Raw genomic sequence first — 21,592 nt, 5'->3', positions numbered from 1 at the left:
ATTTTGCCACTTTCCCTCTGACACCTCTCCCCCAACTCTGACACGAGGGAGCCACAGCAGCAAAGGAAGATTAGAAAAACAGACCATGCCCTACTCTCCCCACTACAGGATCTCCAGCCAGGGGACAGGCCCATGGGGGAGGGGAGGGGAGGAGTATTAAATTGGATGCGAAGATTGATTAAATTGGATGAGGTTTTGATTTGGATAGGACCAGACTTTTTAGTGCCTGGAAATTGGTCTTAATTGCAGAAATGAGACTGTTCTTGCGAGTGGTGGGGATGGGCAAGCCAAGGACTCTGCTTGAGATGTCATTAAAGGCGGAGAAGAGGAATTCACCGTAACATGGGTAAAGGCAGTGAGGGGAGGAAACTGTAGCTGTTTCCCGATAGTCCCTCTTCAAGGTCAGCCCATTCAATAGGTCAGTTGCACAGGCAAGCAAATAAAAAGGATACTTTCAGCTAGGCATTAGAGCAATGACCGCAAAGCAGGGTGATGTGCTGCAAGTGAGCGGGAGGGCTGCTCTAGATTGGAGGCTCAGAGAGACCACTCCAGGAGGTAGGTGATATTTGAGTTGGGAGGGGAAGTGACAAAAAGCTAATTCTGTAAAACATCTTGGAGGTGAGTGTTCCAGGGAGAGGGAAGCGGGCATGAATTCCAACATCAGGTGTTGACCGACCGTACTTTGGTAGTGTGGGAAGTTATCCACTGGTGCCGTCCTGCCTGCTCTGTCACTCTTCCTCTCTGGGAAACAGGAGGCTGTAGAAAGCCACCCGGGACAGCATGGTTGCCAGGCCTTTAGACTTTGGGGCCGAGGGTCATGGTGTGAATGAGCTCACTGCGCACACCCAGGTCAATCACAGACTCATCGAATCCGCCCGCTCCCCCACCTCCAGGAAATTCCCTTGGGAAAGAGGGGCTGGGGGTCCAGAGTATGGGCTTCTGAGCTTGAAGCAGGAGGCCAGGATTTCATTCCCTTTTTGGATACACGCTGTTTCCTGTGTGACCTTATTCTAGATCCTCTATATCTATACCTTTGTTTAAAAGATGATATCTCTTCCAGGATCCGCCATCGCCGCCTCAGGCCTAGTCTGGACCCTGACGCAACAGGAAAAGGATTAAGACCTAGGAGCGAAGGCGGCCGGCAGCGGCTGCAAGGTGGCGGAGGACGCAGCCAGCTCCACTAGAGGGCGCGCGCCCCAGGCAGGGCGCGCGCCCCAGGCGACCTTCCAGCGCTCACGCGTCCTGCCGCGCGGAGGGGGAGGCGAGCTCCGTGCGCTGCCCCGCGCGGCCCCGCCCCCGCCGCAGGCTAGCCGATCCCGCAGCGGGCGCCCCCAGTGGCCGGGGCGGGAAGCGAAGGGGCCGGACGGCGGTCCCGCCGGGCCAGTCTCTTGTCACGCCGTTCTTAATACCTCTCCTGGCCTCCTTCAGACCTTCGAGGCCGCAGCCTGGGTCACCCAACCGGGAGTTTGTCCCCGAGCGCGGGGGCAGCACATAAATGCGGGACAGGTCAGCAGTTCGAGCTTGCCCAGCACGAGAGAAAGGCGACCAGGTGCCCCCGTCCCGGCAGGCGTCGTCTCCCCCGCCAGCCGTCGGGTCAGCTCTGCGCTGCCCCCAGCTCCTCACGGGTTAACCCCCCTCGCCGCCCGCTCGCGTCCCGGTGCCAAAGTGGGTGTTGCTGGAATTCCTCTCTCCCTCTCCCGTAATGAGGGGGCTGAGCTGTCCCTCCGAGGAGGGGGCATGATGTAGATAAAAGAGACGAAAAAACAGGGGGAAGTTTCCAAAAATAAAAGCGTCCGTCTCCCCTTCAGAAGGCCGCAGAGACCGGGAGAAGGCGCGAAAAGTGCAGCGGCGGTGCGCACCCGGCTGGAGACGAGCGGACGCCAGGCTCGGGGCGCCCAGCCCCGCAGCGCTCACGCCGCCCAGCCCTCGCCCGGGGAAGGCTGGCTCGGAGCCCCTAGACCAGGAGTAGCGGGCCGCCGGCAGGGGAGCGGAGCGCAGGCGCCGCAAGCCCCCGGGGCTGTTCCCCGCGCTCACCGCTCTCCAGTCGCCCCCGGAGCCATGAGGCCCCCGACCACCCACCGCTGCACCGGGCGCGCCCTGCGGAACCCCTGCGGGAGCCTCCTGGCCCTCACCCTGGCTCTCTTCGTGGGCATGGGTCACGCTCAGAGGGACCCGGTAGGAAGATACGAGCCGGCTGGCAGGGAGGCGAACCGGCTGCGGCGCCCCGGGGGCAGTCACCCCGCCGCGGCTGCCGCCAAGGTGTACAGTCTGTTCCGAGAGCAGGACGCGCCCGTCCCGGGCTTGCCGCCCACGGAGCGGGCCCAACTCGGCTGGGGGAGCGCCCGGAGGCCCGCCAACGCGCTGGCCAGGAGGCCGCCCCGCGCGCAGCAGCCGCGCCGAGCCCAGCCACCTGCGCAGACCTGGAGAAGCAGTCCCCTGGGCCAGCAGCAGCCCGCAGTCCGCGCCCGGGCCGCCCCGGCTCTCCCGCGCCTCGGAACCCCGCAGCGGCCCGGGGCTGCGCCCCCAACCCCGCCGCGAGGGCGACTTACGGGGTGAGCACTGCAGAGGGGTCGGGGGGAAGCGAGGGCGGGTCTCCGTGTGCTCATTAGTGGAGGGATGGGCAGGCGAGAGGAGAGAGGGCCCCGGGCTCGTGCCCTTGGTTCTTCTGGCCTCAGGACTGCAAGCAAACAGCACCGGGGTCCCGAAGCTGAGGCTCGGAGATCCGCCCCACTTTCGAAGAGTTGAGGGCAGAGAGAAACACCATCCTCACCCTTTCGTGCCAGCTCGCCGAGACCTGACGTTAAATCCTTTCGCAAGGCGCGGGTGCATTCGCCTGCCCTCCGCTAACTGGTGCCCGCAGACTCCCGCAGCGCTGCCGGGAACCAAAAGGGAGCCCCGAAGGGGCAGCGGGGTGGGCGTTCCAGGCGCCTGAGACCCGAGAGCGGGCTCAGAGCGCAGGTAGGTAGAGGAGGTCGGGGCTCCAGAATGCCAAGGCAGATGCATCTCCGGGAACGGAGCTGGCAGCGAAGCCTCAACTTGGCTACAAGTGTATATACAGTTGGGACGCAGGTCTGCCTGGGCCCTCGCATGGCTGGACGTGGGAGGCGGCATGGGCTCAAGGGCACTTTGGGTTCGAAGCCTGTTCCCGCTCGAGCTGGGGTACAGTAGGTACGTGGGAGAATGGGTCTGTGTGCTCGTCTGTGCAGCTACGTGTCAGCGCGACTCGTGCAATCTACAGGACTAAGTCTCTCCCCAACCTTGCGAGTTGCTTTTTTCCCCTCTCCCCGGGCATCCCTGCTGCCCGCTGGGGGCGCCCTCGCAGCGTCGGGAGCCTCCCAGGCAGCCCTCATCCCAGCTGGGATCCTCATGGCTGAGGGACACTGGCCTTGTCTGGGTATGACAGGTGTCTCTAGAATAGAGGGCATGGGAGCCCTGGGCAGTGAGCGGCTGGTTGGGGGCAGGATGGGGGAGGCTGGGAAGGGCTCTGGCTTTATGGCCTGGGCCCAATATACTAGCTGGTTTCAGTCCCAGTGCACAGTAAGGACACTTGTACCCTCAGTTTTATCCTGGAGGACCGTGTGCCTCATGGCCTTCCACCCTGGGTTTTCCTTGGCCGCTGCACCCTTCCCACTTCAGCAGGATTGCCTCCCTTCGTTCAGATCTCTGCTCAGACAGGTCTCTGATTACTCCTGCCCCACCCTCTCTCCCTTCACTCTGCTTTACCTGTTTCTGTTTCCGCATTTATGGTTTGGTCTCCCAGCCCGTGCTAATGTAAATTCTATGAAAACAGAGGCTTTGTTTTGTTCATTGCTGTATTACCAGTGCCTAGAACAGTGCCTGCATATAATTGATGCTCATTGAGTATCTGTTGAATGAGTGGATGAAGTCGCTGCTGCCCACGGAAGGCCCAGCTTCAAGCAGGCCGAGAGTACACCCACGCACTGCCAAGTTGCTCAGACCCAGGATCAGCCAACAAGGGTTAATGGAGGACCCACGTGTTTCAGTTTTTTCCTTTCCTGATGTGTGCAAGTTGATACATGCTTCCTAAGAGCTAGTGTGCAGAGCAGGGGATAGGAGATGGCAGCCCAGTGACAAAGGCATTGTTCCTGCAGGGAAAGCAACTCAATTACTTCAAAGTTAGAGAGATGAACAGATATGTGCCCGTGAATGTGCTTTCTAGTAACGGAAAGTACATGTTAAAGCATAAAGAAATGGGACAGCTATGGCTGAGGAGCTCGGAGGAGAAGGCAGCCCCGTGAGCTGCAGTCCCTGGGGGTCAATGGACAGTTTGTGGGGAAGCAGAGGGGAGGCGGCAGGAGTGGGGTCCAGAGGTGTAGCAGTGCCCGAGGACAAGGCCCTTTCACTATTGGCACTGGCCTGGGGACAAGCGGGCGCCCTGGTGTAGGGAAGCCATAGGAGTGATGCTGGAGCCATAGGTTGGGCGAGATCATGGGGGAACTTATTCATTGGCATTTAGGTGGAAGTTGGGGGGAAGGTAGGTGCAGGGTGGGAGTGGAAGGGTGCACTATTAGAAGTTGTGAAATGAGGTGAAGATGTGCAAAGCAGATTGTCACCACAATAGAGCCGGTATATGTGCACAGGCGTGTAAGGACATGGACGGGGTGCCACCCGTAGGCACCTACCATACACAGGCGCACACACGGTATCACAAGTTGTGTATCTGGGGGCTCGGCTTCTCCCCCAGATAGTTTTCTGCAGCTTTGATAAAGGGTGGGTTCATCTGGCAGTCCACACAACCGCTCCAAATCAGCTGGGGAGGGCTGAGTGGCAGTCTTGTCCATCTGCTTCCTCTACGCAGGCCCATTCTGGCTAATGGCTTCTGGCCAGGCTGACCTCTCTGGCAATTGCCTAGTGGGTTGCTCAGGGCCAAGGACCAAGTGCCACCTTCTGGTGGAGCTTGGAACTGCGTTACGACTTCCCGGGATTCTTTATTCTTTCAACAAGTATTTGAAAAGCCTCCTATATGCCAGGCGCTGTGCTGGATCATGGAGATAACAGCAGTGGTGGGCACAGCGCGTGTCCTCACGAAACTGGCATGTAGTGGGAATTTATTGCACACAAGGATGATTTAGTAAGCATGTGCGAGGCACAATGCTAGGTGTGTGAGATACATTGTAACCATAGCCGAAAGATCCTGCCTGCACTAATGAAATTTATGGTCTTCATGGGACTTAAAATTTTTTTTAATGTTTATTTTTGAGAGAGACAGAGCACGAGCAGGGGAAGGGCAGAGAAAGAGGGAGACACAGAATCTGAAGCAGGCTCCAGGCTCTGAGCTGTCAGCACAGAGCCCTCAGACTCACTTAACGGTGAGATCGTGACCTGAGCCCAAGTCTGTCGCTTAACCAACTGAGCCACCCAGGCACCCCTACAGGGGACTTTTAAAGCCATTGTCTCAAAATAGGCAGTGTGTCTTGAACTAGCCTCACAGCCAAACACTTTCATAATATTTTCCTTGATCTTTTCCCTCTTCTATTATTTTCCTTTGGATTTATATACTGTTAAAATAGCAGGTTTTTGTATTTTATCAATTTTAAAGTATTTTATAATATGAAGTTTTGTACAAACATACAAAAAGGTATTGGAAATAATATGCCTAACAATCCAGATTGTTCAAACCTTAAGATTTTAGCACATCTTACTTCTGATTTTTTTTCAGTTGAAAATTCCTCTATAAATTTCTCTCTCTCTCTCTCTCTCTCTCTCTCTGCCCAGAGTTAACCACTACCCTGAGTTCATTCATGATTCCAGTGTATGTTTTTACACAATTACTATGAATGCACGGCTCCGTAAAATACACAGTATTGTTTTGCATATCTTTAAACTTAGATAAGTGATACCATACTGTATTATCCCTCCTACAATTTGCTTTCTCCCTTCCTCATTAGATTTTTAAGTTTAACCAGGTTAGTATATTCAGCTCACGTTTATTCAGTTTAACTGTGGTTTATTATGCCATTGTCTGAATATACAATTATCCACCCTCCTGTTTTTGACCCTTTAGATGATTTACCTTTTTTTGCGATTGCAAATAGTGCTTGGCTCATTTTTCTACATAAATCAATTCATCTTTCGAGGACACTTTGTATCACTCTTATCGAGCTGAAAATAGTACCACTTGTCACAAAAAGAAGGTGATTGCAGGAGAATTGAAATAATGAAGTGTTCTCAAATTCTAGTCAGACACCATTATCTTAGGAAGCTCACCCCTGTGGTATGCTTCCTATTGAAAGGGGGGACTGGGAAATGTTAGGGGAAGGACCTGGCGTGGAGACCTAACCTCAGGCAGATTTTTTTTTTTTTTCACTCATCTAATCAGGCTAGAAAGATCACTGAAAAGGGAATCTCTTGCATTGTCGAATGCTATGATTGTGGAAACCTAAAACCCCCTTTCCTACTCTGGGTGTGGCTCCTGTTATTTGGGAAACAGTGGATTAAGTGAAACAAAGAAGTATTAAATGTATACCAGGTGTCAGGCATTGTGTTAGACACAAAGAGGAATAAGAAAGACTTCTCCAGATAGTCAAGACGAAGACACATATGACCAATAACCCGAGACATCAGTTCTAAATCTTTAAAAAAATTTTTTTTAATGTTTATTTATTTTTGAGAGAGAGAGAGATAGAGACAGAGATAGAGCATGAGCAAGGGAGGGGCAAAGAGAGAGGGAGACACAGAATCCAAAGCAGGCTCCAGACTCTGAGCTGTCAGCACAGAGCGCCATGCGGGTCTCGAACCCACAAAACACAAGATCGTGACCTGAGCAGAAGTTGGACACTCAAACGACTGAGCCACCCAGGCCCTGAGACAATCCGTTCTAAATGAATGCAGTGGATGGGGAATGGGAAAGGCTGAGTGTATATCAGGGGAGGTTCACACAAAGGAGGTAACATTCGATCTGGAAGTCTTGGAGTATGCAAAGGGTTTCAATCGGCAAAGAGAAGGAAGGCATTCTAGATAGAGAGCAGTTTAAGCAAAGGCATCAAAATGTGACCCTATGTGGTGCAATTCAGGGACAACACATTTTGCAGCCTTGGAGGATCATAGCTTTGGTTGTGGAAGGTCATGGAGACAAGGGAAGGGTGATGGGAGCAATTAGACTGCACAGGCAGGTGGGGGTCTGGCCAGCTTCATAAGAGGCCAATGGAGAGCCTTGTGAGGTTTTTAACAAAGTACCAATGTGACCACGTTGGTCCTAGGTGGAACAGCAGCTGTCCCAGGCTGTTAGCCAGATGTGTCCCCAAGGGCTGGACAATGATGCTGGATACTGAGTTGATGTGTGCTGAGAGGTGTCACCTGGAAGGTTGGGCTCAAATGACTTTCCAGGGAGTCAGAATCCCTGGGTAATATATGCCCCAGCTAGTCAAACACTTGCTCCCTCCAGCTAGCCAGAGCCTGCTGAGTGGTCATTTCCCACCTCCCTGGGCCTCTACCCAAGATTCTGATACTGGCCTAGAAGGAACTCTCAGAGTCCTCCATTGAGTACCCAAATCCCTCTTGAGTGCCCTTCCAGCCCCATTCTGGCCCCCTCTGCCTGGCAGTCTTTGATTCTGACCAGGCTTCACTGTGTTCTACCACTAGCAGGCAGGGCAGAGCTGGCTGCTGCCTCCTATACTCAGCTGCAAAGCTGTCCTGAGGGCTTTGGGGGTGACAGCTGGCTCAGGGGGCCTCCTTGGGCTGGGCTCCATGCCATGACCTCCTAGCCACGTGGGCCCCTCGGTCTGTGCTGTCTGAGCTCTAACAGACCTTAGTTCTTAGGAAACTCCCAGGGGATGCAGACTGTTTCCTTTCAAAGACCCCTAGGCCCCTGTGAGGACTTGTCACTTACGAGTGACTTACAAATGGATGGGTAAAATATCCACCCCTTCCACCGGCGTGCACACTCAGAAAGCCTGGGTATGAGGACCAGCCCCTTCCCCTTGGGCCCTGATGGGGAGGAGGTTCTCATAGAGCCAGGAAACTGCTGAAGGCAGCGGTCCAGAGAGGCTACAAGGTGGCCAGAATGGCACAGCTTTTGGCTGGGAGGATATTCTGGGAGCTCCCTGGGAGGCAGCTCCCCACAACTCTGGGCCAAAGGGCTAGAAACGGGCTTCAGCTTTTCCAAGCTGCAGGAATTTATTTTGAATGTTTTGTAAGACTGCAAAAACCACACAAGCTTTGGGGTCCGTTGAAATGTCAAATAAATTCATGAGCGAGACCAGATGCTTACTCCCCTGGCCACAGAGGTCATAGGAACAGGCCCCCTTCTCTGTCCTTCGCCCTGATTCTCCAGCTCGTGCTCTGCTGCCCCACTCATCCTGTTTCAGTGAGTGCTCAGTAGACCATTTCTGATGCCAGTAATGGGGCCCATGAAGCCAGGGCCAAGGCCCTCAGAAGCCTTCTCCAGGAAGAGTCCTTCTAGAGAAGTCACCCAGGTCTGGGCATTTGAGTCTTCAGACAAAGAGTGGGGGCTAGTGAAACCCGCTGGGGCTACAGGGGTCTGATCACACACCTGAAAGCAGAGTGCGAGTGAGCTGGGTAACTGCCCCAGCGATCAGTATAGACCAGCGTCTCCTGCGGATGCCCTCAGTGCGAGAACCAAGGAGTAGCTGGGGAAGGACTATCCCCCATGGAGTAAGTTCTATCAGCCTGCCCAAAGAAAAAGTGTGCTCGCTATGCAGAGGCAGCTTAACCCAAGTACACAGTTTCATCTTCTTACCAGCTCACCACCTCAAGCCCCTCCTCGATAGAAATTCTATAACCCCAGGTCCCCCTGTCCCCACTGCACACCCACCGGCCTGCCAGGGGCAGGCTTCTCCCCGTGTGCATGTGTGGGCAGGTGACGCATATGTAGGTCCTTAAGACTGTTTTACATGTGTTTTCCAGCTTCCCCTACATGGTCAGCATTTGTTGGGCAAAGGACCATGGTGTTTCGTTTTGGTGAGAGGCAGTGTGGGGTCGGAGCATGACTTAGAGACGGGCCAACTCAAGTTTGCATTTGACTTCGGCACTTACTCATTGTTTAGCCTCGGCAAGTGACTGAACCTTTCTGAACTTGCTTTTTTCATCATCTGCATGATCACTCATTATTGTCCCAGGAGAGTGACTTCTTTGTGTTAGGTACTGTATCTCTCTCTCTCCCTCTCCCTCTCTCTCGTTTAATCATGACAACAACCCAGTTAGGCATGTATTATTATGTCCATCATCCTGATGGAGGGAGTGGAGTTTCTCAAGCTCACTCAGAGAATAGCAGTCAGGAATCAGTGTTAGATCTGCAGGATGTCAAAGTGCTTACCCCTGGGCCATGTGGACTCCCCAGAGAAGGGGGACAGTGTGGCCAGCCTGGCAGTGTTCCCCCAGGCCCTGCCAGTAGAGGGCGGGACCACCAAAGCAGCTCTGTGAATAGTACCACTCTGAGCACCCTGTGCTGACCCCGTTTTGCTGATCCGGCAGGAGGAATGTCTGCGGGGGACAGTGCTGCCCGGGATGGACGACGGCGAACAGCACCAACCACTGTATCAAACGTGAGTGCCTCCGCCGCATTCACCCTTCTCCCCCCTCTCTCCCTGGAGGTTGGCCAGGCCAGGAGCCTATGGTGGAAGGGAGGAGATTTTAAAAAGGCCTCCAGCTGGAACAACTTCTCGGAGAAAATCCCCGATTATGTTTTTTAAAGCTTCCTGCATTCCCTTCCTGCTGCCCCACTGTGTCGGTGCCCCACTTGCCCCGTCCACAGGGTCCCTTAGGTGCCCACATGCCCCTGTAGTCTGCAAAACATGCCTGGCCCCAGAGTCTCCGCGTCCCACATTTCTAGCGGCACAATTCACATCGTGTGCCATGGGACTCCACCCTGCCATGGCCCCTGGCCCTGCTGGTCCTGGCCTCTGTCAGGCGTCTGCCAGGATGAGGCTGTCAGATGAGGCTCTGATCCCATGTCTGGAGAAGCTTTTGAGACTGCTCTGAAGCTGGCAGGCTGGCCCCGATGAGAGAAAAGAGAGAAGAGTCATCTTAGTTACATGGAAACCAGGGAGCCAGGCAGAAAGAGCCAGGGGTCCATGCCTAAGCCTCTCGGAGAGGCTTCGTGGTGTAGAGGCGGTGACAACGACAAGAGCCAATCCCTACACAGGACTCGCTTTGTGCAAGCTACACTTTATATGGCCAGGGGGGCAGGGAGTACTACTCTCCATTTGGCAAATAAGGAAACTGAGGCACAAGCAGGTCACAAGCAGGTTCCGGGTCACGTGGCCTGGAAATGGCAGGGTTTGAGCTCAAGTGACCTGACTCCGGGGGGTCCCTCTTCTTAATCACTGGACCCTGCTGCCAGATGTCTTATCTTACCTTATCTTTGTGGGCCTCACTTTCTACACCTGTGAACTGGGATCAGTACTGCTATTCCTACTGGCTAAGAGCTGAGCATTCACTGTGTGCCTAACACTGTGCTAAGCCCTTCACGTACATCATCGAGACTCTCAATAATCCTGTAAAGTGGGTATTTACTGACCATTCCCACTTACGGGCAAGGAGGCTGAGTCTTGGGTTGATTAGGAAACATGGCCAAGGTTACACGACTCCAAGCACTAGATCTGGGGCTGGATCCAGGCATTTTGACTTTAGAACCCCATACTCTTCTCTGTGGGGGGTTGTGTGGGGCTCCCGACACCAGCTGAGGCCGGGCCTTCTGGAATTTGGAATCCTCACAGGTGAAAACATATGGGGGCTCCAGAGAGCCCCTTGGATCTTTCTCCTTCGCACCCCAGGGCTCCTCGTGAGCACTCATCAGCTCCCCAGGTCTGGTTGGCCCAGGGGCCTCACTTGTCTCTTCCTGCCACTACCTTCTCCCAGGCCCTAAGCCTGGATACAGAGATTCATTCTCAGCAGAACCCCTTCCTACCCAATGACAAGCCCCAGGCCCTTTTCAGCGCGAGGGTTTCACAGCTAATGGTCTGGGTATTTGACCAAACCTGTGGCATTCCCAGCCCTGATGGATGCCCTCATCTCTCCCGAGATGGGGATGACAGGGGACAAAATGGGCATGCATCTGTTTCTCTGGGGATGGACCTACTGGCTCCCCAAGCTCCTGGTTCTGCTTCAAACTCCATGGCCCTGACCCTCTCCTAGCCTGACAGCAAAGCTCAGGCAGAAGCTTGGGTCTCTCTAAGGGTCTCCAGATAGACCAAAACCCCAAGCTCAAAAACAAACAGCAAAGCAGAACTTTCACCTGAAAATTCTTTCCTTTTCAGGGAGCCTGGATTAGTGGGGCTCTCAGAGGACAGGCCCTCTGTGGCTGGTGGCAGAGTTGGGGGAAAGACACTTTTCCTTCAGAACTATAAGATGAAGTCATTATGCCTCGGGTGGCTTGCGTAAGGTCACAGGCTCACTGGGGGAGGATCTGAGCCTCAACATCAGCCACACCGCTGGGCAGAGGAGACAAGGGATGTGGGTAGCCAGGTGCCTTTATGCTCAGCAGAAGATTTGGAGTTAGAAGCTAGGGCCTGGGCACTGGTATATTTTTAAAACAACCCTAGGGCAATTCTCACCAGGGCTGAAGACCACTGAACAGAGTTTAGTCAGTCAGAGGAAGATTTGCCTTGGGGGCCCTAACTCAAATCTGGGATGTTCCCATGACTCCTCTGGGATCTTATTGAAGTACAGATTCTGACTCAGCAGGTCTGGGGAAGGGGCTGGAGAGTCTGAGTTTCTAGCAAGCTCCCAGGTGCTGCTGGTGGTTCAGGGACCACACTTTGAATATCAGGGCCTTGGGGCCCTCTGGAGGACTGGGGAGGGATTCGGGATTGGGGATGGGGAGGAGGGTTGATATGTTCTAGGGAGCTCGGCAGAGAGTGTTGTTGAGAGCGGGGTGGCTTTCAGAGGGGGTGGGCTTCTCATCAGCTACCTGAGGGGTCTGGGCATGGGCCTCGCTCGGGCCCTCCAGCCCTGGAGGTTCTCAGTTTCCTAGCTTGTTCATGATTTTCCAGCGTCAGTCTCTGCCCAGCTGGAGTGTTGACTCTGGAAACTCAAAAGTTGGGGGAGTCTGCAGATTGTCAGACCCAACACGCGTGTGTGCAGTTGTCCCCAGCCGGGGGATGCGCCGGCATGCGGACAAATCCCCAGTCCACCCTGGGAGTCCTCAGCCCCCGTATTTCTCTCCGGGTCCCCTCTCCCTGCTGTTCCCCTGGTCATCCCCCCTCGACCCTGGCACGCTTTCCTGGAGGAATCGCCAGGGGGCCTTTCCCAACTGGAGGTTGGCTTGCCCACCGAAGGTCTGTGTGCTGGTTAGCTGGGCCTTGTACTGTTTGCTTGTTGCTGTTTTGCTGCTAAAGAGCCTAACGAGAACCACGTGGGCGGTGGGGTGTTGGCTCTGTAGAATGTGGGGCTCTTGGCACCACACCCTGTCAGCTGGCTCTCTCCTGCCTCCCCCTGTTGGTTAGTATCTTCCTCTCCCTTCCCCACAGCTGCCCTCCTGGCTGGAGCCAAGGGTACCAATGCTGGAGAATGCTCGGGACTCTTCCCTAGCACTTTCACACATGTGGGGTGCCTCCTTGGCCAGCGGGAGAGGGAGGCGGACGAGGAGGACTTTCCTCACTTCCAAGAATGAAGTCTAGTCCCAGGACCCTATGGAGACTCAGTCTGTCCCCCGGTCTCTCCCAGATATCTGTGGGTCCAACCCACTGCCCATGCACAGGGAGGGATGGCCCTTGCCCGCTGGGCCACACCCTGGTCCCCTCTCACCTCCTCTCGCAGAATCCTCGGTGGCTGTGACATACCAGTCCAGCCCCCCGGCCCCTTCCTTCCTCCCTGTCCAGTGTCTGGACCTCAGGGAGCCACTGCGTCTGCAGGCGGCCATTGTTCGAATCCCAGCTCCTCACTCCACCTTGGCAGGGTCGAGAGTTGGGCTCTAATCTCTTCTTCTGCTCTTGGTCTCTGCCTTCCCGTTTGTGGCTTTGCCAGCTCTGCCCCAGGATTTATGTGTTTATGTATTTGTGGAGGCAGCTGACGGGGGCCTGCCTGAAGTCCTTCCTGAGGGGAAGCACCGTAGAGTGTGGGCTGACTGGATCCTGTTTATAGTTGGGGCATTTGGAAGACTGTCCAGCCTTTCCAAACTGGCTCACCCCCATCACCACCCCAACACACACACAAGCTTTGGGGGCTTCTGAAGGCTCATGCGGGGAAAGAAGCTTTGAAGAATTCTTTGATTTCTCATTATTTTCTCAGCCTAGATGCACAGAGGCTGGGACTCTTCTGGGGAGGGCAGGAGGAGTCCCTGTAGCTGTTGAGGGGGCTAGGTGGGTTACCCCACCGTCACCACCACCAAGCAGTAAGGTTCAAGGTTGAGAGCGTGTGCTTTGGATTCTGGTGCCAAATCCAAGGAGTCGTGGATTTGAATCCCGGCCCTGCGTCTTCAGGCAAGTGACTGGCCCTCTTCTACCATAAAGCCTCATCCATAAAATGGGTGCAACCATCTCTTTGAGGATTAACAATAATAACAGTCTGTAGCTATTACCTTCGAAGGACTTTATGTTGTTCGTTTTTAATCCTCACAATCCTGTAAGTTCGATTTGATCTTTCTGTCCATTTACAAATGAGGCTAACTCTTCCCCTAAGCCATGCACCTAGGAATCGGCAGGGCCTGGCTATGAATCCAGGTAGCCTGGCTCTGGAGGGACAGGACTCTTGGTCCTGATAAATGACAAGTCTGTGCAGAGAGCCTGGCACTTGGTAAGTTTGGCTGTCATTTTAATCCACATCCAGGAGATTGTGCTGACTCCCTGGGTTTAAATGCAAGCTCTGCCACTGAGCTATGTGACCGTGTGTGAGATGCGTAAGCTCTCTGTGCCTCAGTTTCCTCACCTGTAAAATGCGACTAATAGTAGTCCCTGCCTCACAGAGTTGTAAGAGACAAATGAGATAACTCAGGTTAAATGTTTAGCTCAAGGCCTGGCATGTTCCCTGTGCTCCGTGCATGTTTGGCCTTGATGTCGGGAGAAGGGATTGTGTCTCGAGGCCCTCGGCGTGCAGCACAGTGGCAGGTGCTCATTGGACATGATATAAAAAGGCTCAGTAAGCATGTACTAAATAATACAGGGCCCATCCCAGGATTGTGCTGACTGCTCTCAGCCTCAGTTTTTCCACATGCCAAACAGGGATAAGAATGGCACCCATAGTAGTTATAAGAATGAAGAGGAGTGGCACGTGTAAAGAAGTTAGCCCAGGGCCTCATAATGGTAAATGCCGAACAACATTAGGGGAAAGAGTCACAGCACGGGTGGGATCTTTACTGACTGGTTAGGAACTTCCAGGAGCCAGTTTTGAGCCTCTGTGTGGCTTGTCTCTGGAAGAACCATCCTCTGAGACTCAGTAGTTGGCGGGGAGTGGAGGAGAGCAAGGTGAGAAGTGGCCAAGGGGAATAATCGCACAACTTCAGTGGAGACCCAACTAACATTAAGGTACAATCCTAGCAAGAGACCGTCATCTCTCCCCCCGAGCATATACGGGTACCTTAGGTTTTCCTGGTGGGCAGGTATGTGCCCCCAAGGCTCTTTGCTCAAAGAAGTATTTAGGAGATGTTCTTACCCAGGGATCATGAAGCCAGGTGTTGTGTCCTGTTGATAGCAGTGAAGTGTCTACCTGGTCCACATGTGGTAAAGGACCGAGTAGGTGAAGGATCACATGGGTGGCCTGGTAGCTTCCTTCTGCCATCCCCAGCTGCCTCTTCTCACCTCCTTGGCTGGAGTCTCCTTTTCTTTTTCTTTTTCTTTTTCTTTTTTTTATTAAATTTTTTTTTCCAACGTTTTATTTATTTTTGGGACAGAGAGAGACAGAGCATGAACGGGCGAGGGGCAGAGAGAGAGGGAGACACAGAATCGGAAACAGGCTCCAGGCTCTGAGCCATCAGCCCAGAGCCCGACGCGGGGCTCGAACTCACGGACCGCGAGATCGTGACCTGAGCTGAAGTCGGACGCTTAACTGACTGCGCCACCCAGGCGCCCCTAATTTTTTTTTTTTAATGTTTATGTATTTTAGAGAGAGAGACAGAGGGCGAGTGGGGGCAGGATGGAGAGAGAGGGAGACACAGAACCGGAAGCAGGCTCCAGGCTCTGGGCTGTCAGCACAGAGCCTGACACAGGTCTCGAACCCACAAGCTGTAGGATCATGACCTAGGTGGAAGTTGGACGCCCAACTGACTGAGCCAGCCAGGCGCCCATCTTAATGCTGGGATTCCCCAAGACTTTCCACAGATCTTCGAAATCGCCCCCGCAAAGAGGGAGCCCATGGGAGCCAACCCAAACATTAGTCGTCCCTCATTATTGAGCCCTAGTAGGCACTCTTAACTGTCAACAAACACACAACAATAATAGCAGCCATGCTCTGTTATAGCCAGGGACCACACTAAACATTTCACCCCCTTGACCCTGTGAGTGGTCATCGTGTGTTCTCTGTTGTGCTCCCTCTTCTGTCCCTGGCTGTGGCTTGTGGCCTCTACCCAGTGACTAAACATTGGGTTCCCCAGGACTGAGGCCTGGGTCCACTTCCTTCTCGCTGTACCGCTCCTAGAATGATCTCACGTATCCCCATGGATGGAAGGATTATCTCTGGGCTGACGACACCCAGATTTATATAGACGTCTTCAGCCAGACCTCTTTTCTGACCTCCAGACTCCTTCGTCGTGATGCCTACTCAACATCTGTTCTTGATATTCTCCAGACATCCCCACCCTCAACTGGTCCAAAAGGAGATCGTCGTTTCGCTCCCTCTGCCAGTTCTCCTGCCCAGGTGTTACCCACCCTGTTTAAAGCCATCCACATCTACCTGAATGCTCGAGTCAGATATCTGGGGGCCATCCGGGACACCCCTCACTGAGCCCTCTTTGCTTCACTTCCTAAATCCCTCGGGGGCCTGTCTGCTTCTCCCTGCTGCCCCCGCTGCCTCTCCAGTCTAAGGAGCCAGTATGGGCTCCCGGGTGACTGCTGCAGCCTGCTGGCTGCTCTCCCCACTCTCTGGGTCTTTCTCCATAAACCATATCATAACACATCTCTGTTCACTCCTTCCTGCCGCGGTGTACCCAGCCTCGTCTCCCAGAACTCCCCCGGCTCACCGAATCCAGCCTGGGTTCCTGGAAGACACATCCTCCGGGCTGTTGCACGTGCTGCTCTGTTTGCTTTTCCTTCTCTCTCTATGCAGCCAGCTCCTTGTCATCTTTCCCATCTCTGTTTCAAGTGCCTCTCCTCAGAGGAGCTCCCCTAACCCTTCCGTCAGGGCTTGCCCACACCAGCCTTGTTATTCTGGATCCTAGCCCCCTTGACTTTTTCCCCTCCGTGACTCATACCTTGATTTGGGTTTTCCTAGTTATGTGTTTACTTGTTTTGTGACTCTCTAAGTTGGAAGCTCCGTGAAGGAAGGACAATGTCTGTCCTGCTTACCATCCTAGGTAAATAGTAAATGTTGGATGCGTGACCATTTTCTAGATGACACAGAGGTGAGCTAAAGTCCCACAGAATCTGAACACAGGTCTCCGACTGCAAGGTTGTTCTCCCCTCCGTGCTTCTGCCATGACCTTGGCTGAATTGTAAGCAGGAGTGGTGTATTCCCCGCCTCCTGATCTTCCTGGGTCCTGGGCAGGGATCTGGTGCTCTTGGAGAACAGCGTGGTGGGCTTCATGTCAACCACAGAACTCTCTTCCATGCCCCGAAGCTACTCCCCTGGAAAAGGCTGGTCCCTGGGCTCATCCCTGTTGGAGGCTGTCCTGGGGCCCCATCCCATCCTTCTCTCCTCTCCAGAGGCCCCTCTGGCACTGACACCTCCAAACCCTGCCTGTTCTCAGACAAGGCCCCGGGGCTGCAGGGATAGTGGGGTAACTCTTCTGCTTTGGCGCAGGAGCTGGAGACAAACCCAGGCCTGAGCCCTGGGCCGTGAGCCCTGCCCAGTGGTCTCCCTCCTCATGCCTGCTGGAGCCGGTGGGAATTGGGCCTGCTCTCTGCCCTTGGCCTCCTGCCCCTGACTGGCCCAGCGTTGTGGCATTTGTTAATGCAATTAGCAGGGCGGTCCATGCCGAGGGGCTGGGGGCCAAGGTCTGACTCACACCTCCCCTTCCTCCCCTCTGGCCGCCAAACGGTAGAGGCCCGCTTGGCCTGCCAGACGGCGTCTGCAGAGAGCACACGAGGGGCCAAGAACGGCATCTTTCTCTCATTAGAGGCTTTTATGTGAACACAACTGCTATTTTGGAGCCGGGTGCTTGGCTGGCCCCTGAGCCCCAGTGCTGTTTCCAGCCGTCCCGAGAACAGCTGCGGCGGGAGCCGGGCAAGTCCTTGAGGACCTGACTTTTCCCACAGCCTGGGGTCTCAGGGCCCAGATTGGGGCCTGGAGACACAGCCCCCGGGCAGAGCTCGGGTATGGACAGGGCCTAGGTGGACTCTGAAGTCGTCTGGGGACCCGACGGGGATTTCCTTGCCTCAGAGATCTCTGACAATCAAGGTCCCTTTCTGTGGAAAGCAAAGGTCAAGGCTATGGAGAAACTGCTCAAGCCGTAGTGGACACCCCACCCCCTGTAAGAGAATTTCAGGGCCAACCAAAACCTCTGGGTGAGGGCCTAAGTTGGGGCGCCCAGGGCAGGGCTGAGATAAACACTGAGGGTGGGGAGGACTGTCCTGTCTGCAAAGGCCTCTGGATGTAGAAGGGGACAGGGCCCTGTCCTGAGGGAGGGATCGGTAATTTAGTGGGTAGGTTCTTTGTGTCCCACTGACACGGATTTTAGGGAAAATGGAGGTTAAATCCGGGGAGCAACTGTGCTTCAGGTGAGGGGGTTCTGGGCCCAGAGTCTGACCTGCAGCCAAGGCTCATCTCCCAGACAAGAGGCACCAGAACTGTGGCTTCTGTGACTGAGGAACTGAATTTTACATTTTATTTGATTTTAATCAATTTCATGTTGGGGCGCCTGGGTGGCGCAGTCAGTTAAGCGTCCGACTTCAACCAGGTCACGATCTCGCGGTCCGGGAGTTCGAGCCCCGCGTCAGGCTCTGGGCTGATGGCTCGGAGCCTGGAGCCTGTTTCCGATTCTGTGTCTCCCTCTCTCTCTGCCCCTCCCCCGTTCATGCTCTGTCTCTCTGTCCCAAAAATAAATTAAAAAAAAAAATTTCATGTTAAATAACCTCATACAGCTTGTGGCTGCAGCATTAGACTGTTGCGTCGCACAGCTGTAGAGAGTGCAGTGCCCCTCCACACCCACGATCTCTCTTGAGACTCACATGACTCTTTGAGGCAAGAATTATCAGCCCCCTTTTATAGAAGAGATCACTGAGGCACCGGCTGAGGCATCTCGCTGAGATGAGACGAGTCCAAGGTCACAGAGCAGGGATGTGGCTGAGCCGGGGTCAAACCAAACCCTTCTGACTCCCAGCCTCATGTTCTTTCTGCTACCAAGTAGCTGATCAGAGGCTCAGAGCAGGAGTAAGGCCACACGGCGAGAGCTATTTCCAGAATCCCCCCGGGCCTGCCCATTCTGAGTTTGGTCTCCTCCCAGAGGCAGGGGTTTGTGTGGAAAATCTGAGCAAACCTCAGCTCGACTGTTCTGGAGCGGAGTGAAGGGAGAAGGGGCACAGCCAGAAGATGGGGGTTGGAGGGAACGATGCCTTCTATTTCTTACTTTCAAAGCAATTTCGGGAGTTTTCTTTTCATTCCCCTCTCTTTCGGCATCCTGCTAACTGCACAGAGCTGAACTCCCAAAGTTGAAACTTTCCACGTGTCCAATCCTCAGTGGGGAAGAGAGTGCCAGGAGAGTGTGGAAAAGCAAGGGTTCGGGAGAAGCCCAAATTATGAATGGCCAAGGACTGGCATTGGGGAGTGAGCACCGGGGAGGCTGAAACAGCCTTGCTTGCTGGTTGTCCGAGGAAGCTGGCTTCTGGGTGGGGGGCGGGGGGTGCTGGCTGTGCCCTTCGTGGCATCATGATTGACAACATTTTTACCAATAATCAGTGAATATTCACGAAAGCCATGTACCCCATCCTGGTTAATTTCTCAAGTATAAAGCATGATCTCTGCTCCTGTGGAAAAAGTGGGAGAGAGGAGGCTCCAAGGACAAAACATAAAGACTTCCCGGCTGGCCATGGCTGGGAGTTTTCTCTCCTACAATTCTCACAACGCTGCATGGAGCTGCCTGCCCCGGGGCCCTTGGCATTTCCTTTCCTGCTTTGTGCAGCAGGCCCTGCCATCGGCCGGCCGTTCTGACGGGGATGATTTCCTCTCTGATCCTTCAGCTTTGAAACCTGTGTTCATTTGACAGGAGCGTTTTGCTTCAGTCTCCTTTCAACAAAAGGACACATGACCACTCTTGCCGAAGGGTCCCAAACTTCTGGACTTCATGCACCAGTAAAATATCCGAAAACCTCATAGGTACCGAAGTACAGGAGGCCAACTTTTCATTTTGCCACGTGAGGATGTTAGAAATACAAACTACCATTTGCCATCACTTTTAATTTAAAAAGAACATCTAGGGGGTACCTCCGGGGTGGCTCAGTTGGTTGAGCGTCCGACTTCAGCTCAGGTCACGATTGCCCGGTTGGTGAGTTCGAGCCCCACATCGGGCTCTCTGCTGTCAGCCTGTCAGTGCAGAGCCCCTTCAAATCTTCTGTGCCCCTCTCTCTGCCCCTTCCTCTGCTTGTACTCTCCTAAAAATAAACAAACATTTAAAAAATAAATAAATTAAAGGGGCTCCTGGGTGGCTCAGTCGGTTAAGCGTCTGACTTCGGCTCAGGTCATGATTTCACAGTTCATGGGTTCGAGCCCCACGTCGGGCTCTGTGCTGACAGCTCAGAGCTGGAGCCTGCTTCACATTCGGTGTCCCCCCCCCTCTCTCTGCCCCTCCCCCGCTTGCACTCTAAGAAATAAAATGAAAACGTTAATAAAAATTTTTTTAAATAAATATATAAATAATAAATAAATAAAGAGAGTACCAAAAAAAAAAAAAAAGTAGGAAAGACATCTCAAAATAAAAGACACTTTTTAAATGGGAAAACAGCATTACAAAAAAACTCGGGGCACCTTTTTTATTTTCTTTATTTTATGGCAGACCAGTAAAAACGGTCATAAGAATGTGCCCTTGACAGATGGGCACTAGGAACCACCACTTTGAACCATTTGGGGGTGACTTTGGGGATAGTGGAGAGAGAAGAGAGGAGTTTCAGCTCCAGTCCCATAAGGCAATGCCCCGCTCAGAACAGAAGCGTGACCCCTTTAGTGAGGAGGTCAGGTAGTTCCCTGCATCTTGCTGAAACATGTAAAACAACTCAAGAGAGGGTGTAGATGGTGTCAGTGAGAGGTGGCTCAAAACCTCCAAAACCCTGACCCCTGGCAAATCTGGGCCTCTGTGCAGTTTCCTAAATGGTTGATCCAGAGAGGTTATCTTCCCCAGCAGGTTTTTTTCTGCTAACCAACCTGGCTGGCGTGGAAGCCTTTTAGAACTTTCATTTACCATGGTATTCCATCCATCCATCCATAAGTGCTGTTTTTATGGTTTCCCTCAACCACCCATTTTCAATAAGCTGTTCATTGTACCAGCCGAGGTTGGCCAACCCCGGTCCTCAGTGAGGACCTAACGCCCTGCCTGGCAAGGGGCTTCTGTGGTTGTGAGAACCCACCCTTGGGCAGAGCTTCCTCCACGCAGGAACCAGCTTTGTTGTCTTTGTGCCCCCCCCCCGCCCCCCGTCAGCCAGTCTGGCCAAGGGATGGTGCCCACCAATTGTTGATGGAATAGAGTAGCAAATAAGGCAGAACCAGAAGTGAGTGAATCAAAATAAAAGTGAGACAGGGAGGCCTGCAGGATTTCAGGTCTGGGGTTTCTAGAGTGTGAAAGATCTTATTATTAAAGTCAAGGATGGGCCATCCTGGGGCCCAAGAGGAGAAGGACAGAAGCCAGACTGGTTTTGAAAAGCTGTCTTGGGGCGCCTGGGTGGCGCAGTCGGTTAAGCGCCCGACTTCAGCCAGGTCACGATCTCGCGGTCCGTGAGTTCGAGCCCCGCGTCAGGCTCTGGGCTGATGGCTCAGAGCCTGGAGCCTGCTTCCGATTCTGTGTCTCCCTCTCTCTCTGCCCCTCCCCCGTTCATGCTCTGTCTCTCTCTGTCCCAAAAATAAATAAACGTTGAAAAAAAAAAAGAAAAGCTGTCTTAAGGCAAGGACTGCCCACTCAGAGGTGGAAGGAAGACTGGGATTGGGAGAGGCTGTGTGACACTCCTCTCACCCAGGCCAGGCTTTGGTCACAGCCGGCAGGGAGATGGTCCGAGAGACTAGGCGCCCTGCGGTGTTCGTGGGAAAACACTCAGGCCTTCCCTTTTTACTTCCTCTCAAAACTAAAGCGGGGCCAAGACCTGCCCTGGACAAACCTGCTTCCGCAGTGTTCACTGACCTTGGTTTGGCTGCCTGGCTGGTCTCTGGGGTGGTGGTGACGGGGTCTGGTGGGTGGTCAGCTGGGGGCCAAGTCCCCAGAGTGGCAGCCAGGAGATAGGCCCACATCTTGCCACTGTGGCAGTGTGTGTTTGGGGAAGCGCTCAGGGTCAATCTTCTGACATGGTCTGTTTATCTGGAGGCCAGGGGCCTGCCAGGAAGTGAT

The 21,592-nt window shown here is 53.9% G+C and overlaps 1 protein-coding gene across 1 annotated transcript in view; it reads left to right on the top strand.

Annotated features, from left to right (window-relative positions):
* The first annotated feature begins 1,334 nt into the window (after positions 1-1,334).
* LTBP2 (latent transforming growth factor beta binding protein 2) overlaps positions 1,335-21,592 on the top strand; it is a 106,261-nt gene continuing 86,003 nt past the window's right edge. The window contains 2 exon segments of the mRNA XM_023255858.2: positions 1,335-2,552; positions 9,454-9,524. Of these exon segments, the coding sequence (XP_023111626.2) occupies positions 2,059-2,552; positions 9,454-9,524 (565 nt within the window). The 5' untranslated portion in view covers positions 1,335-2,058.

Source organism: Felis catus, chromosome B3, assembly GCF_018350175.1.
Source record: "Felis catus isolate Fca126 chromosome B3, F.catus_Fca126_mat1.0, whole genome shotgun sequence".
Classification (NCBI taxonomy): domain Eukaryota; kingdom Metazoa; phylum Chordata; class Mammalia; order Carnivora; family Felidae; genus Felis; species Felis catus.
This window is presented reverse-complemented; position numbering and strand designations above follow the sequence as displayed.